Here is a 17075-nt window from a genome sequence, read left to right as displayed (position 1 = left end):
TAGCTTTCACTACACCTGCAGTAAGAGGCTTAGCTTTCACTACACCTGCAGTAAGAGGCTTAGCTTTCACTACACCTGCAGAGTGAGAGGCTTAGCTTTCACTACACCTGCAGTAAGAGGCTTAGCTTTCACTACACCTGCAGAGTAAGAGGCTTAGCGTTATTTAATCTATCCATATACCTTTTTTTAGCTTTGATCTGGACAACTTGATGCCAGGCACCACAGGCATAGTGACATTTTTGCATGTAATTATCAATTTTGATAGCTCACGAGTGGTCTAAGGCACTGCATCTCAGTACAAGAGGCATCACTACAGTACCTGGTTCGAATCCAGGCTGAATCCCATTCTGCCGTGATTGGGAGTCCTATAGGGAGGTTCACAATTGGTCCCAGCGTCGTCCGGGTTTGGCCTGGGGTAGGCCGTCATTGTAAATAAGAATTTGTTCTTAACTGGCTTGTCTTGTTAAATAATACCACTGTCATAAAAATGCCATGAATGGTAACCACTGTTAAATGGACATCCATCATTTAAAAACCAACTGAATAGAGAATGTAACAAACTGGACTATATTTAGTAACTTCATTTGAAGAGATTGTGATTGGGTCTAAATACAGTACCAGTCAAACGTTTAGACACACCTACTCATTCAAGGGTTGAGAGAACGCCAAGAGTGTGCAAAGCTGTCATCAAGACAAAACAAAAGTGGCTACTTTGAAGAATCTCAAATATAAAATATATTTTGATGTGTTTAACACTGTTTTGGTCACGACATGATTCCTCATATATGTTATTTCATAGTTTTAATGTCTTCACTATTATTTTACAATGTAGAAAACAGTAAAAAATAAATAAAAGAAAAACCCTTGAATGACAAGATGTGTCCAAACTTTTGACTGGTACTGTGTTTGGCAGTGTAAATGTTGTGTACTTGTCTAACTGCCATTTCCCGACAGTCAAACTTATTTTCCTCATCCTCAGAAGCATCAGCGTTCACCAAATTGTGTGTGGTTATCCTTAGACGTATTTTCCCGGACTTATACATATGGAATTGTTGACATGTCAAATTTTTATTCTAGATTACATTTTCTTCTGAAAGAAAAATGCATTTTAGTATTTTAAAGATAGAAAGATGTAAAAAGTATTCATTCACAATCTGCTATGTATAAATCCAGCCCTGGAGTGTCTTAACAAAATGAAATGCAAATATTTAGGCTGACTTAAACCGATGTCCACAAAAATGTATTTGCTTGATATGCAAATATGTGCATTTTTATCGAAATATCACCTAATTTGCATATGTCAATAGAATATTTCCAGGAGAAAATTATATTAAAAAGTCTTATATTTGTGTCCACTTTCAACCGGTAAAAGGTGATTGTGATATGATTAAGTGTGTGGTGCCTGGCCTTCCATAGAGCAAAAGGAAGCACTACCCACTGGATCAAAGTAATCATTGTTCTGCCAAAACCAAGTGTGATGTACCCGATTTCTAGCGAATCAGAAGCGTACATCTCGGGGTCTGGCAGGAAGCTGCGTATAAACAGATGGAGGTGAAGGATGCAACCCAAATGGCACTCAAAACCTATGTAGGGCACTGCTTTAGACCAGAGCCCCATGGGTCTAGGAAGTAGTGAACTATATAGGTAACAGGGTCCCCGTTTGAGATAGATCTGATTTGTAGCTTTGAAGGAACTCATTTCAGTCAACCAAACAACTCACTACCGTAGCATCCATCCTGTCAAACATGGTTTTATTTCCCCTACGTTCAGTTATATTTGTGATATAACACAATATTTTAATATCTGGATCATTCACCAATATCTTGGTTTTGACATCTTCAAATGCCTCTTAACTTGCTGTCGTCAAATCCCGATGGTGCTGTCCCTGATGCTGCCATAGAAACAGACAAACAGACAGACGGAGACAGACAGGAGGGAGACAGACAGGAGGGAGACAGACAGGAGGGAGACAGAAGGAGGGAGACAGACAGGAGGGAGACAGACAGGAGGGAGACAGAAGGAGGGAGACAGACATGGAGACAGAAGGAGGGAGACAGACATGGAGACAGACATGGAGGACAGACATGGAGGACAGACGGGGCCAGGTAGACAGAAGGAGGGAGACAGAAGGAGGGAGACAGAAGGAGGGAGACAGACATGGAGACAGAAGGAGGGAGACAGACATGGAGACAGACATGGAGACAGACATGGAGACAGACAGGGCCAGGTAGACAGAAGGAGGGAGACAGAAGGAGGGAGACAGAAGGAGGGAGACAGACATGGAGACAGAAGGAGGGAGACAGACATGGAGACAGACATGGAGACAGACATGGAGACAGACATGGAGACAGGGCCAGGTAGACAGAAGGAGGGAGACAGACAGGAGACAGACAGGAGACAGACCGGAGACAGACAGACAGGGCCAGGTAGACAGACAGGAGACAGAAGGAGACAGACAGGAGACAGGGCCAGGTAGACAGACAGGAGACAGAAGGAGACAGACAGGAGACAGGGCCAGGTAGACAGTGTAGCTAGGATAGTAGTTTGCGTCTATAGACCAACTGAAACAACTCAACATAACCAAGAGGGAACACACAAGATCAGAAAACCAGCTCACCAGGAAGAAGAATATATCTTATTGTTTTTTTGTTAATTAGATCTGATTTGGTTTTTATTTGTGTTTCTGTGGGGGTTTAAAGACGGGAATCAGAAGTCCACTTCACAGCATCGCTCCCTAGTGGCGGTCCACGCCGGCGCTCAGTAGCAGCTCTGTGGGTGTCTGAGCCGGGGATCTGAAAGCAGTCTGGAAGCCTGGAGGTGGAGAGTGGAATTGACTGGCTGGGTGGGGGTTGTGAGAGGCTGTGGATGGGGGTGGGTAGGGAGCCCAGCTGGGTCTGTGGTGAGGGCGGACCTGGCCGCTGTGTGAGTTGGGCTGCTGGGGGTTTGGGTTAGCAGTGGAGCTGGGGAGAGACGCAGCATCCATCTCTGTAAGGACCTGAAGGGACTTGAGCCAGTGGGGAGGGTTGTCATCCTGGAGGGAGTCCAAACTGTTGCCTGCTGACGATGGGAAACCTGGAGAGAGAGAGAGAGAGAGTGAGCGAGAGAGAGAGAGAGAGAGAGAGAGACAGAAGAGTTAATGAGAACCACAGTACAGAACAAGTCTGAAGTCCAACTGACAAAACTCAGGGAGGAAAATAACTCCTAGGCTAGGATGTCAACACTGACAGACCCAGGATCCTCTTCACTAACCAGGCTGCCTGCCTCCGACAGGACAGATACAGATAGGAGAGCTGGGCCTGGCTGGCTGACAAGAGAGCTTGCTATTAAAACCACACAGAGACAGACAGCCACAATGATTGGCCACCATTACATTATTAGCCGTTAGAGAGGAGAAATCCTCTGTGGAGAGGACCTGTCTGTCTGGAGCCATGACTTACTAATACGACAAAAACCCTTTAGGCCTAACAGCAAGCGTTAGCCACTTCCTGTCTGGGAAGTTCTGCACTACTATAGACCGGGGCCCTATATAGAACACTACTATAGACCAGGGCCCTATATAGAACACTACTATAGACCGGGGCCCTATATAGAACACTACTATAGACCAGGGCCCTATATAGAACACTACTATAGACCAGGGCCCTATATAGAACACTACTATAGACCAGGGCCCTATATAGAACACTACTATAGACCAGGGCCCTATATAGAACACTACTATAGACCGGGGCCCTATATAGAACACTACTATAGACCGGGGCCCTATGTAGAACACTACTATAGACCAGGGCCCTATATAGAACACTACTATAGACCAGGGCCCTATATAGAACACTACTATAGACCGGGGCCCTATATAGAACACTACTATAGACCAGGGCCCTATATAGAACACTACTATAGACCAGGGCCCTATATAGAACACTACTATAGACCGGGGCCCTATATAGAACACTACTATAGACCGGGGTCCTATATAGAACACTACTATAGACCGGGGCCCTATATAGAACACTACTATAGACCAGGGCCCTATATAGAACACTACTATAGACCGGGGCTCAGAGGGAAAAGGGTGCCATTTGGACCACGATAACCGTTTCTTATCGGATTGATGCTGTCTTCTGCCCGCTTGTGATTGGATGTTATCTTAGACGAAGCAAATTGATTGGATGGGACTCTAGATGAAGTGCATTGATTGGTCGATGTCCAATTGGCAATAACCCTGTTTTACTGCCATTGATTCAGCATTGTTTCCAGGCTGTTATGGACTACAGGGGTGAAGAGAACAGCCCTATTGGACAATCTAATTCCCATGGTCTTTTACTGAGACCATTGGTTTGACACCAGACCAGACATTATGGTAGTATAGAGAGAGCTTCAGTCAGGACACACTATCCACACAGTCAAAAAATACAGGTCTCTGATAATGTCTGTGCTTTTATGCACATCAGGAATAGACGTTCTAAACAGAACAGTATCTAACAGTGGATGGAAGGAGGGAGGAAGGAGGGAACAGTATCTAACAGTGGATGGAAGGAGGGAACAGTATCTAACAGTGGATGGAAGGAAGGAGGAAGGAGGGAACAGTATCTAACAGTGGATGGAAGGAGGGAGGAGGAAGGAACAGTATCTAACAGTGGATGGAAGGAAGGAGAGAACAGTATCTAACAGTGGATGAAAGGAGGGAGGAAGGAGGGAACAGTATCTAACAGTGGATGGAAGGAGGAAGGAAGGAGGGAACAGTATCTAACAGTGGATGGAAGGAGGGAGGGAGGAAGGAACAGTATCTAACAGTGGATGGAAGGAGGGAGGAAGGAGGGAACAGTATCTAACAGTGGATGGAAGGAGGGAGGAAGGAGGGAACAGTATCTAACAGTGGATGGAAGGAGGGAGGAAGGAGGGAACAGTATCTAACAGTGGATGGAAGGAGGGAGGAAGGAGGGAACAGTATCTAACAGTGGATGGAAGGAGGGAGGGAAAGAGGGAACAGTATCTAACAGTGGATGGAAGGAGGGAGGAAGGAGGGAACAGTATCTAACAGTGGATGGAAGGAGGGAGGAAGGAGGGAACAGTATCTAACAGTGGATGGAAGGAGGGAGGAAGGAGGGAACAGTATCTAACAGTGGATGGAAGGAGGAAGGAAGGAGGGAACAGTATCTAACAGTGGATGGAAGGAGGGAGGAAGGAGGGAACAGTATCTAACAGTGGATGGAAGGAGGGAGGAAGGAAGGAGGGAACAGTATCTAACAGTGGATGGAAGGAGGAAGGAAGGAGGGAACAGTATCTAACAGTGGATGGAAGGAGGGAGGAAGGAGGGAACACTATCTAACAGTGGATGGAAGGAGGGAGGAAGGAGGGAACAGTATCTAACAGTGGATGGAAGGAGGGAGGAAGGAGGGAACAGTATCTAACAGTGGATGGAAGGAGGGAGGAAGGAGGGAACAGTATCTAACAGTGGATGGAAGGAGGGAGGAAGGAGGGAACAGTATCTAACAGTGGATGGAAGGAGGGAGGAAGGAAGGAGGGAACAGTATCTAACAGTGGATGGAAGGAGGGAGGGAAGGAAGGAGGGAACAGTATCTAACAGTGGATGGAAGGAGGAAGGAGGGAGGGAACAGTATCTAACAGTGGATGGAAGGAGGAAGGAGGGAGGAAACAGTATCTAACAGTGGATGGAAGGAGGGAAGGAAGGAGGGAACAGTATCTAACAGTGGATGGAAGGAGGAAGGAAACAGTATCTAACAGTGGATGGAAGGAGGAAGGAGAACAGTATCTAACAGTGGATGGAAGGAGGGAGGGAAGGAAGGAGGGAACAGTATCTAACAGTGGATGGAAGGAGGAAGGAAGGAGGGAACAGTATCTAACAGTGGATGGAAGGAGGGAGGAAGGAAGGAGGGAACAGTATCTAACAGTGGATGGAAGGAGGGAGGGAAGGAAGGAGGGAACAGTATCTAACAGTGGATGGAAGGAGGGAGGAAGGAAGGAGGGAACAGTATCTAACAGTGGATGGAAGGAGGGAGGAAGGAGGGAACAGTATCTAACAGTGGATGGAAGGAGGAAGGAGGGAGGGAACAGTATCTAACAGTGGATGGAAGGAGGAAGGAGGGAGGAAACAGTATCTAACAGTGGATGGAAGGAGGGAGGGAAGGAAGGAGGGAACAGTATCTAACAGTGGATGGAAGGAGGAAGGAAGGAGGGAACAGTATCTAACAGTGGATGGAAGGAGGGAGGAAGGAGGGAACAGTATCTAACAGTGGATGGAAGGAGGGAGGAAGGAGGGAACAGTATCTAACAGTGGATGGAAGGAGGGAGGAAGGAGGGAACAGTATCTAACAGTGGATGGAAGGAAGGAGGAAGGAGGGAACAGTATCTAACAGTGGATGGAAGGAGGGAGGAAGGAGGGAACAGTATCTAACAGTGGATGGAAGGAGGGAGGAAGGAGGGAACAGTATCTAACAGTGGATGGAAGGAGGGAGGAAGGAAGGAGGGAACAGTATCTAACAGTGGATGGAAGGAGGGAGGAAGGAAGGAGGGAACAGTATCTAACAGTGGATGGAAGGAGGGAGGAAGGAGGGAACAGTATCTAACAGTGGATGGAAGGAGGGAGGAAGGAGGGAACAGTATCTAACAGTGGATGGAAGGAGGGAGGAAGGAGGGAACAGTATCTAACAGTGGATGGAAGGAAGGAGGAAGGAGGGAACAGTATCTAACAGTGGATGGAAGGAGGGAGGAAGGAGGGAACAGTATCTAACAGTGGATGGAAGGAGGGAGGAAGGAAGGAGGGAACAGTATCTAACAGTGGATGGAAGGAGGGAGGAAGGAGGGAACAGTATCTAACAGTGGATGGAAGGAGGGAGGAAGGAGGGAACAGTATCTAACAGTGGATGGAAGGAGGGAGGAAGGAAGGAGGGAACAGTATCTAACAGTGGATGGAAGGAGGGAGGAAGGAGGGAACAGTATCTAACAGTGGATGGAAGGAGGGAGGAAGGAGGGAACAGTATCTAACAGTGGATGGAAGGAGGGAGGAAGGAGGTTACAGTATCTAACAGTGGATGGAAGGAGGGAGGAAGGAGGGAACAGTATCTAACAGTGGATGGAAGGAGGGAGGAAGGAGAAAAAGACAGTCTCTTGGCATATTCACCCATTTAGAAGATAGAAAGACATCATTACATAAACTAACAGAGAGAGAGAGAGAAAGACAGAGAGAGAGCGGGCGATAGAGACAGAAATGAAATCCGTGGAAAGAGCTGAAGAAGAGACGTGTAGCTGTAAGGAGACGTGTGTTAGGACCACCATTGTCTCCCCTAGGGGATGTAGAATGCTCCATGCCAGGGAGGAGACCAGACGTTACACTCCCCTGATCTGAACCCCCAGACGATAGATGATGTCTGGGGTAGATGCTGAGCACACTCAGGGTGTGTCCCAAATTGGCACCATATTCCCCATGTAGCGCACTACTTTTGACCAGAGCTGGTGCACTACACAGGTAGCCATTTGGGACATACTTCCGATGCAAGGAGCAACACACCATGCAAGGCAGGCAGGGAGTCCAGCTGGATGTAGAGCATAACGTAATGCCATAAGGAAATGATCTTTTCTTTATGGCATTTGTGTTCTATCATTTGTACTAACTCTGCACTCTAAATAGAAATAACACCAGATGTAAAATGGTATATTTCCCTTCTTTTCCATTCCATACACAGCCTCTCATAATAACGGATACCAATTAAGAATAGACCTACATATTCTGACATGGCAATATGCTGGGATTACGTGTCAGAATACATTTAATCTCAGATTGGTGGTTGTTTCTGACAAACCCAAATCCTGGACCTACATCTGCCAAGCAAGCCCTGGCTTGACTATCTCTGCCCTGCCCAAAACACTACATACAGTGCAATCGAAAAGTATTCAGACCCCTTGACTTTTTCCACATTTTGTTATGTTACAGCCTTATTCTAAAATGGATTAAATAATTTTTTTCTCATCAATCTACACACAATACCCCATAACGACATCACAATACCCCATAACGACATCACAATACCCCATAATGACATCACAATACCCCATAACGACATCACAATACCCCATAACGACATCACAATACCCCATAACGACATCACAATACCCCATAATGACAAAGCGAACAGGATTTTTTTGCAAATTAATAAAAAAAAATAAAAAACATTTACATAAGGATTCAGACCCTTTGCTATGAGACTAAATTGAGTTCAGGTGCATCCTGTTTCCATTGATCATCCTTGAGATGTTTCTACAGCTTGATTGGAGTCCACCTGTGGTAAATTCAATTGACCGGCCAAACTGAGCAATCGGGGGAGAAGGGCCTTCGTCAGGGAGGTGACCAAGAACCCGATGGTCACTCTGACAGAGCTCTAGAGTTCCTCTGTGGAGATGGGAGAACCTTCCAGAAGGACAACCATCTCTGCAGCACTCCACTAATCAGGCCTTAATGGTAGAGTGGCCCGACGGAAGCCATTCCTCAGTAAAAGGCAGTAAATGACAGCCCACTTGGAGTTTGTCAAAAGGCACCTAAAGGACTCTGACTATGAGAAACAAGATTCTCTGGTCTGATGAAACCAAGATTGAACTCTTTGACCTGAATGCCAAACTTCACGCCTGGAGGAAACCTGGCACCATCCCTATGGTGAAGCATGGTGGTGGCAGCATCATGCTGTGGGGATGTTTTTCAGCGGGCAGTGACTGGGAGACTAGTCAGGATGGAGGCAAAGATGAATGTAGCAAAGTACACAGCTTGACCTCAGCTAACACACTAATAAAGACGTGTTTAGGACCGGTGCCACACAGCAGACAAAGCCAGAGTTTTATGTTAGTCCTGCCTGCGGTTAGTCTTTCCCACCAACATTAACACATTACATGAGCAATATGACGCTCAATCTGATCCTGCACTGTGTTAGTGGTAAAATTCCAACTGCCAATTAGTGAGCCACTTCCACCAACAGCAAACAACACAATTATTTAAAGAGCCATTGGAATTTGGAAGTAAAGGAATGCAAATGTCCCTCTACCCAATTAGCAAAGAGTTGACATCAATCCAACACTTCAAACCATAGACACACCACACCAAGTCCCAACTACACTTGAGCGACATTAGTGGTTAGTTTCTAGTGGTTACAGGCTACAGATCATACTACAGGCCTATTGGTTTCTAACTAGTGCCTGGCTACAAGGTACAGATCATGCTACAGGCCTATTGGTTTCTAACTAGTGCCTGGCTACAGATCATACTACAGGCCTATTGGTTTCTAACTAGTGCCTGGCTACAGATCATACTACAGGCCTATTGGTTTCTAACTAGTGCCTGGCTACAGGCTCCAGTTACCTGTGATGATGGCTGGATCCATCCAGCTGGTCGTGCCCGTCCCATAGCTCCCGTCCCAGCTAAGGCTATGTGACATGCCCCCCGGACCACCAGACCTTGGTCCCGAAACTGACCTGGCCCCCGGCCCAAAGCCCAGCGGTGGCCCCATGTGGTGAACACTGGACGAAGAGGAGGAGGAGTTGATGTTTGGCAGTAGGGCTTTAAGGGCGTCCTGGCTCTCTTTAATGTTTCTATGCTGTTCTAGTGAATCCCTGACAACACCACTGCTGCTTTCTGCTGCACACAAACACACAGAGATACAAGCAGCTCAGACCACAGCGGGCGGGAGAGTCAAAGATGACGCTTCTCAAAACTCTATCGAGGTCAATTCAATTCAACATGCACTCCTTGGACCCCAGGAAGAGTAGCTGCTGCTTTTGCAACAGCTAATGGGGATCCTAATAAAATAGAGACAGGAGACAGGGGTGAGGAGACAGGAGACAGGGGTGAGGAGACAGGAGACAGGGAGGGAGGAGACAGGAGACAGGGAGGGAGGAGACGTTGAACATATTTCACAAAAAGTTAATGAGGCTTTATCCTCATGCCAGAGGCCATCTCAGGGAAGCAGAGAGCCAGACAGACCATCAGACAGACCATCAGACAGACCATCAGACAGACCATCAGACAGACCATCAGACAGACCATCAGACAGACCATCTCAGGGAACACCTCAGAGTGGAGCGAGGCAGACAGCATCCAGGAGAAAGACGCCAAGAAGGTGTCATAGAACTCTCTGTCTGTAGCAAACACAACACAGAGGACAGAGAGAGAACTGACCCCTTATAAACATTCATCTACAATAATGCTGTTGTAAAATGGGCTGGGGGGATTTGGGGAGTTGGGAGGGAGGGTAGTAATGTCTGCCAAAAAGCTCAGTGGCTCGCTGTGAACTATGACTTGATAGTCAGAGCACACGCAACATACAACACTGCACACCAACTACCACAACAATGAGATACTGTCAATCCAAAAGCACCTGCCTTCAAAATGGAGACTGTTGGAGGGATGGAGGGATGGGCTGTACAGATGGAGGGATGGAGGATGGGCTGTACAGATGGAGGGATGGAGGATGGGCTGTACAGATGGAGGGATGGACGATGGGCAGTACAGATGGAGGGATGGACGATGGGCAGTACAGATGGAGGATGGGCAGTACAGATGGAGGGATGGAGGATGGGCAGTACAGATGGAGGGATGGAGGATGGGCTGTACAGATGGACGATGGGCTGTACAGATGGAGGGATGGAGAGTACAGATGGAGGGATGGAGAGTACAGATGGAGGGATGGAGAGTACAGATGGAGGGATGGAGAGTACAGATGGAGGGATGGGCAGTACAGATGGAGGGATGGAGGATGGGCTGTACAGATGGAGGGGTGGAGGATGGGCAGTACAGATGGAGGGATGGAGGATGGGCTGTACAGATGGAGGGATGGAGGATAGGCAGTACAGATGGAGGGATGGAGGATGGGCTGTACAGATGGAGGGATAGAGGATGGGCTGTACAGATGGAGGGATGGAGGATGGGCTGTACAGATGGAGGGATGGAGGATGGGCTGTACAGATGGAGGGATGGAGGATAGGCAGTAAAGATGGAGGGATGGAGGATGGGCAGTACAGATGGAGGGATGGAGGATGGGCAGTACAGATGGAGGATGGGCAGTACAGATGGAGGGATGGAGGATGGGCTGTACAGATGGAGGGATGGAGGATGGGCAGTACAGATGGAGGATGGGCAGTACAGATGGAGGGATGGAGGATGGGCTGTACAGATGGAGGGATGGAGGATGGGCTGTACAGATGGAGGGATGGAGGATAGGCAGTACAGATGGAGGGATGGAGGATGGGCAGTACAGATGGAGGATGGTATGTACAGTTGGAGGGATGGAGGATGGGCAGTACAGATGGAGGGATGGAGGATGGGCTGTAGAGATGGACGATGGGCTGTACAGATGGAGGGATGGACGATGGGCTGTACAGATGGAGGGATGGACGATGGGCTGTACAGATGGAGGGATGGACGATGGGCTGTACAGATGGAGGGATGGACGATGGGCTGTACAGATGGAGGGATGGACGATGGGCTGTACAGATGTAGGGATGGACGATGGGCTGTACAGATGTAGGGATGGACGATGGGCTGTACAGATGGAGGATGGGCTGTACAGATGGAGGGATGGAGGATGGGCAGTACAGATGGAGGGATGGAGGATGGGTTGTACAGATGGAGGGATGGAGGATGGGCTGTACAGATGGAGGGATGGAGAGTACAGATGGAGGGATGGAGAGTACAGATGGAGGGATGGGCAGTACAGATGGAGGGATGGGCAGTACAGATGGAGGGATGGAGGATGGGCTGTACAGATGGAAGGGTGGAGGATGGGCTGTACAGATGGAGGGGTGGAGGATGGGCTGTACAGATGGAGGGATGGGCTGTACAGATGGAGGGATGGAGGATGGGCTGTACAGATGGAGGGATGGAGGATGGGCTGTACAGATGGAGGGATGGAGGATGGGCTGTACAGATGGAGGGATGGAGGATGGGCTGTACAGATGGAGGGATGGAGGATGGGCTGTACAGATGGAGGGATGGGCAGTACAGATGGAGGGATGGAGGATGGGCAGTACAGATGGAGGATGGGCAGTACAGATGGAGGGATGGAGGATGGGCAGTACAGATGGAGGGATGGAGGATGGGCTGTACAGATGGAGGGATGGAGAGTACAGATGGAGGGATGGGCAGTACAGATGGAGGGATGGAGAGATGGGCAGTACAGATGGAGGGATGGAGGATGAGCTGTAGAGATGGAGGGATGGAGGATGAGCTGTAGAGATGGAGGATGTGCTGTACAGATGGAGGGATGGAGGATGGGCTGTACAGATGGAGGGATGGACGATGGGCTGAACAGATGGAGGGATGGACGATGGGCTGTACAGATGTAGGGATGGATGATGGGCTGTACAGATGGAGGGATGGACGATGGGCTGTACAGATGGAGGGATGGACGATGGGCTGTACAGATGGAGGGATGGACGATGGGCTGTACAGATGGAGGGATGGACGATGGGCTGTACAGATGGAGGGATGGACGATGGGCTGTACAGATGGAGGGATGGACGATGGGCTGTACAGATGGAGGGATGGACGATGGGCTGTACAGATGGAGGGATGGAGGATGGGCTGTAGAGATGGAGGATGGGCTGTACAGATGGAGGGATGGACGATGGGTTGTACAGTTGGTATATTCACCTCAGTGTCTGGATGTGGTAGATTCACCTCAGTGTCTGGATGTGGTATATTCACCTCAGTGTCTGGATGTGGTATATTCACCTCAGTGTCTGGATGTGGTATATTCACCTCAGTACATGGATGTGGTATATTCACCTCAGTGTGGTATATTCACCTCAGTGTCTGGATGTGGTATATTCACCTCAGTGTGGTATATTCATCTCAGTGTCTGGATGTGGTATATTCACCTCAGTGTCTGGATGTGGTATATTCACCTCAGTGTGGTATATTCACCTCAGTGTCTGGATGTGGTATATTCACCTCAGTGTGGTATATTCACCTCAGTACCTGGATGTGGTATATTCACCTCAGTGTGGTATATTCACCTCAGTGTCTGGATGTGGTATATTCACCTCAGTGTGGTATATTCACCTCAGTGTCTGGATGTGGTATATTCACCTCAGTGTGGTATATTCACCTCAGTACCTGGATGTGGTATATTCACCTCAGTGTGGTATATTCACCTCAGTGTCTGGATGTGGTATATTCTCCTCAGTGTGGTATATTCACCTCAGTACCTGGATGTGGTATATTCACCTCAGTGTGGTATATTCTCCTCAGTGTGGTATATTCTCCTCAGTGTGGTATATTCTCCTCAGTGTGGTATATTCTCCTCAGTGTGGTATATTCTCCTCAGTGTGGTATATTCTCCTCAGTGTGGTATATTCTCCTCAGTGTGGTATATTCACCTCAGTGTGGTATATTCACCTCAGTGTCTGGATGTGGTATATTCACCTGAGTACATAAATATTGGCCAGTCATGTTTGACAAATATAATGAAGGATAACAATAATTTCTAAAGGCTTGATTCTGTTGACGTACTCCAGGCACCATTGGTTCAGATTAGACGGTCTCAAGACAAGAGTGAAGGCCAGTGCCTGGTCGCACAGAGCACGTTGCCCACCTTAAAACTGAGTAGAAGGGGTCAGCATTTTGACCATGAACTTAACTGTTTAAAACCTGGTTGACTTATAGTTTACAAAGCATGTCTTACCTTGTTTCAAAGTAGCCTAGCCAAAATATAACCATAGAAATCAGCATGATCATTACACAGGTGCACCTTATGCTGGGGACAATAAAAGGCCACTAAAATATGCAGTTTTGTCACAACGCTCCCTCAACAGAGGTCTCAAGTTGAGGGAGCGTGAAATTGGCATTCTGACTGTAGGAATGTCCACCAGAGCTGTTTCCAGAGAATTGAATGTTAATTTCTTTATCATAAGCCAACTCCAACGTTGTTTTAGAGAATTTGGCAGTACGTCCAACCGGCCTCACAACCGCAGACCACGTGTACGCCACATCCGGCTTCATGTGGGATTGTCAGAGACAAGCCACCAGGACAGCTGATGAAAGTGAGGAGTATTTCTGTCTATAATAAACCCCTTTTGTCGGGGGAAAACTGATTCTGATCAGCTAGGCCAATAAGTCCATCAACGACGTCGTCCCCACAGTGACCGTACGTACATATCCCAACCAGAAGCCATGGATTACAGGCAACATTCGCACTGAGCTAAAGGCTAGAGCTGCCGCTTGCAAGGAGTGGGACACTAATCCGGATGCTTATAAGAAATCCCGCTATGCCCTCAGACGAACCATCAAACAAGCAAAGAGTCAATAAAGGATTAAAATGGAATCCTACTACAATGGCTCTGATGCTTGTCGGATGTGGCAGGGCTTGAAAACTATTACGGACAACAAAAGGGAAACCCAGCCGCGAGCTGCCCATTGACGCAAGCCTACCAGACGAACTAAATGCCTTTTATGCTCGCTTCGAGGCAAGCAACACTGAAGCATGCATAACAGCACCAGCTGTTCTGGACGACTGTGTGATAATGCTCTCGGTAGCCGATGTGAGCAAGACCTTTAAACAGGTCAACATTCACAAAGCTGCAGGGCCAGACTGATTACCAGGACATGTACTCAAAGCATGCATGGACCAACTGGCAAGTGTCTTCACTGAAAATGTCAACCTCTCCCTGACTGAATCTGTAATACCTACATATTTCAAGCAGACCACCATAGTCCCTGTGCCCAAGGAAGTGAAGATATCCTGCCTAAATGATTACCGCCCCGTAGCACTCACGTCAGTAGACCAGCCTTTCTAAGCACTTCATGGTCAAGGCTCACATCAACAGCATCCTCCCGGAAACTCTAGACCCACTCTAATTTGCATACCGTCCCAACAGATCCACAGATGATGCAATCTCAATCGCACTCCACACTGCCCTTTCCCACCTAGACAAAAGGAACACCTATGTGAGAATGCTGTTCATTGACTACAGCTCAGCGTTAAACACCATAGTGCCTATAAAGCTCATCACTAAGCTAAGGACCCTGGGACTAAACACCTCCCTCTGCAACTGGATCCTGGATTTCCTGACGGGCCACCCCCAGGTGGTAAGGGTAGGTAACAACACGTCTGCTACGCTGATTCTCAACACTGGGTCCCCTCAGGGGTGCGTGCTTAGTCCCCTCCTGTTCTCCCGGGTTGAGAGTTTCAAGTTCTCTGGTGTCCACGTCACCAACAAACTATCATGGTTCAAACACATCAAGACAGTCGTGAAGAGGGCACGACGACACCTTTTCCCCCCTGAGGAGACTGAAAAGATTTGGCATGGGTCCTCAGATCCTCAAAAAGTTCTACAGCTACACCATCGAGAGCATCCTGACCGGTTGCATCACCGCCTGGTATGGCAACAGCTCAGCATCTGATCGTAAGGCTCTACATAGGGTAGTGCGTACGGCCCAGTACATCACTGGGGCCAAGCTTCCTGCCATCATGGACCTACACTACTGTTTAAAAGCTTGGGGTCACCTAGAAATGTCCTTGTTTTTGAAAGAAAAAAAATGTTGTCCATTAAAATAACATCAAACTGATCAGAAATACAGTGTAGACATTGTTAATGTAAATGACTATTGTAGCTGGAAACGGCAGATGTTTTATGGAATATCTACATAGGCGTACAAAGAAGCAATAAAACTGGCCTTCTTTATACCAGTTGAGTATCTGGCAGCTTCATTAAATAGTACCCACAAAACTGAGCAGGAGGACAAGTACATTAGTGTATAGTTTGAGAAAGCTTCATTAAATAGTACCCGCAAAACACCAGTCTCAACGTCAACAGTGAAGAGGCGACTCCGGGATGCTGGCCTTCTAGACAGAGTTGCAAAGAAAAAAGCCATATCTCAGACTGGCCAATAAAAATAAAAGATTAAGATGGGCAAAATAACACACTGGACAGAGGAACTCTGCCTAGAAGGCCAGCATCCCGGAGTCGCCTCTTCACTGTTGACGTTGAGATTGGTGTTTTGCGGTTACTATTTAATGAAGCTGCCAGTTGAGGACTTGTGAGTCGTCTGTTTCTCAAACTAGACACTCTAATGTACTTTGTCCTCTTGCTCAGTTGTCCCACTCCTCTTTCTATTCTGGTTAGAGCCAGTTTCTGCTGTTCTGTGAAGGGAGTAGTACACAGCATTGTACGAGATCTTCAGTTTCTAGGCAATTTCTCGCATGGAATAGCATTCATTTCTCAGAACAAGAATAGACTGATGAGTTTCAGAAGAAAGTTCTTTGTTTCTGGCCATTTTGAGCCTGTAATCGAACCCACAAATGCTGATGCTCCAGATATTCAACTAGTCTAAAGAAGGCCAGTTTAATTGCTTCTTTATTCAGGAAAACAGTTTTCAGCTGTGCTAACATAATTGCAAAAGGGTTTTCTAATGATCAATTAGCCTTTTAAAATGATACACTTGGATTAGCTAACAGAATGTGCCATTGGAACACAGGTGTGATGGTCGCTGATAATGGGCCTCTACGCCAAAATCTGCCGTTTCCAGCTACAATAGTCATTTACAACATTAACAATGTCTACACTGTATTTCTGATCAATTTGATGTCATTTTAAAAATGGACAAAAAAATTGATTTTCTTTCAAAAACAAGGACATTTCTAAGTGACCCCCAACTTTAGAAGGGCAGTGTATATATACTAGGCGGTGTCAAAAAATTGTCAAAGATTCCAGTCACCCAAATCATAGACTTTTCTCTGCTACCGCACGGCAAGCTGTACCGGAGCACCAAATCTAGGACCAAAAGGATCCTTAACAGCTTCTACCCCCATAACACTGCTGAACAATTAATCAAATGGCCACCGGAATATATACATTGATCTCCCTACACTGCTGCTACTCGCTGTTTATTATCTATGCAGTCACTTCACCCCTACCTACAGTTGAATTCGGACGTTTACATACACTGAGTCGCTGTAGGGAATAGCGTGCTATACGGGATACACTCTGGGTGTTTCTGAGTCGCTGTAGAGAATAGGGTGCTATATGGGATACACTCTGGGTGTTTCTGAGTCCCTGTAGGGAATAGGGTG

The 17075-nt window shown here is 47.3% G+C and overlaps 1 protein-coding gene across 3 annotated transcripts in view; it reads right to left on the bottom strand.

Moving 5' to 3' along the window:
* Positions 1–2119: 2119 nt before the first annotated feature.
* The window catches only part of LOC123731758 (CCR4-NOT transcription complex subunit 4), a 45050-nt gene continuing 30094 nt past the window's right edge, over positions 2120–17075 (bottom strand). The window contains exons 11-12 of one of the 3 annotated variants that reach the window (XM_082978049.1): positions 9368–9643; positions 2120–3072 (exon numbers count right to left, since the gene is read on the bottom strand). In XM_082978049.1, coding sequence (XP_082834175.1) covers positions 2735–3072; positions 9368–9643 — 614 coding nt within the window. In that variant the 3' untranslated portion in view covers positions 2120–2734. The remainder of the gene's footprint in view (positions 3073–9367; positions 9644–17075) is intronic. The other 2 variants (XM_082978050.1, XM_082978051.1) reach the window with 2 other exon arrangements.

Source organism: Salmo salar, chromosome 07, assembly GCF_965601325.2.
Source record: "Salmo salar chromosome 07, fSalSal1, whole genome shotgun sequence".
NCBI lineage: Eukaryota > Metazoa > Chordata > Actinopteri > Salmoniformes > Salmonidae > Salmo > Salmo salar.
This window is presented reverse-complemented; position numbering and strand designations above follow the sequence as displayed.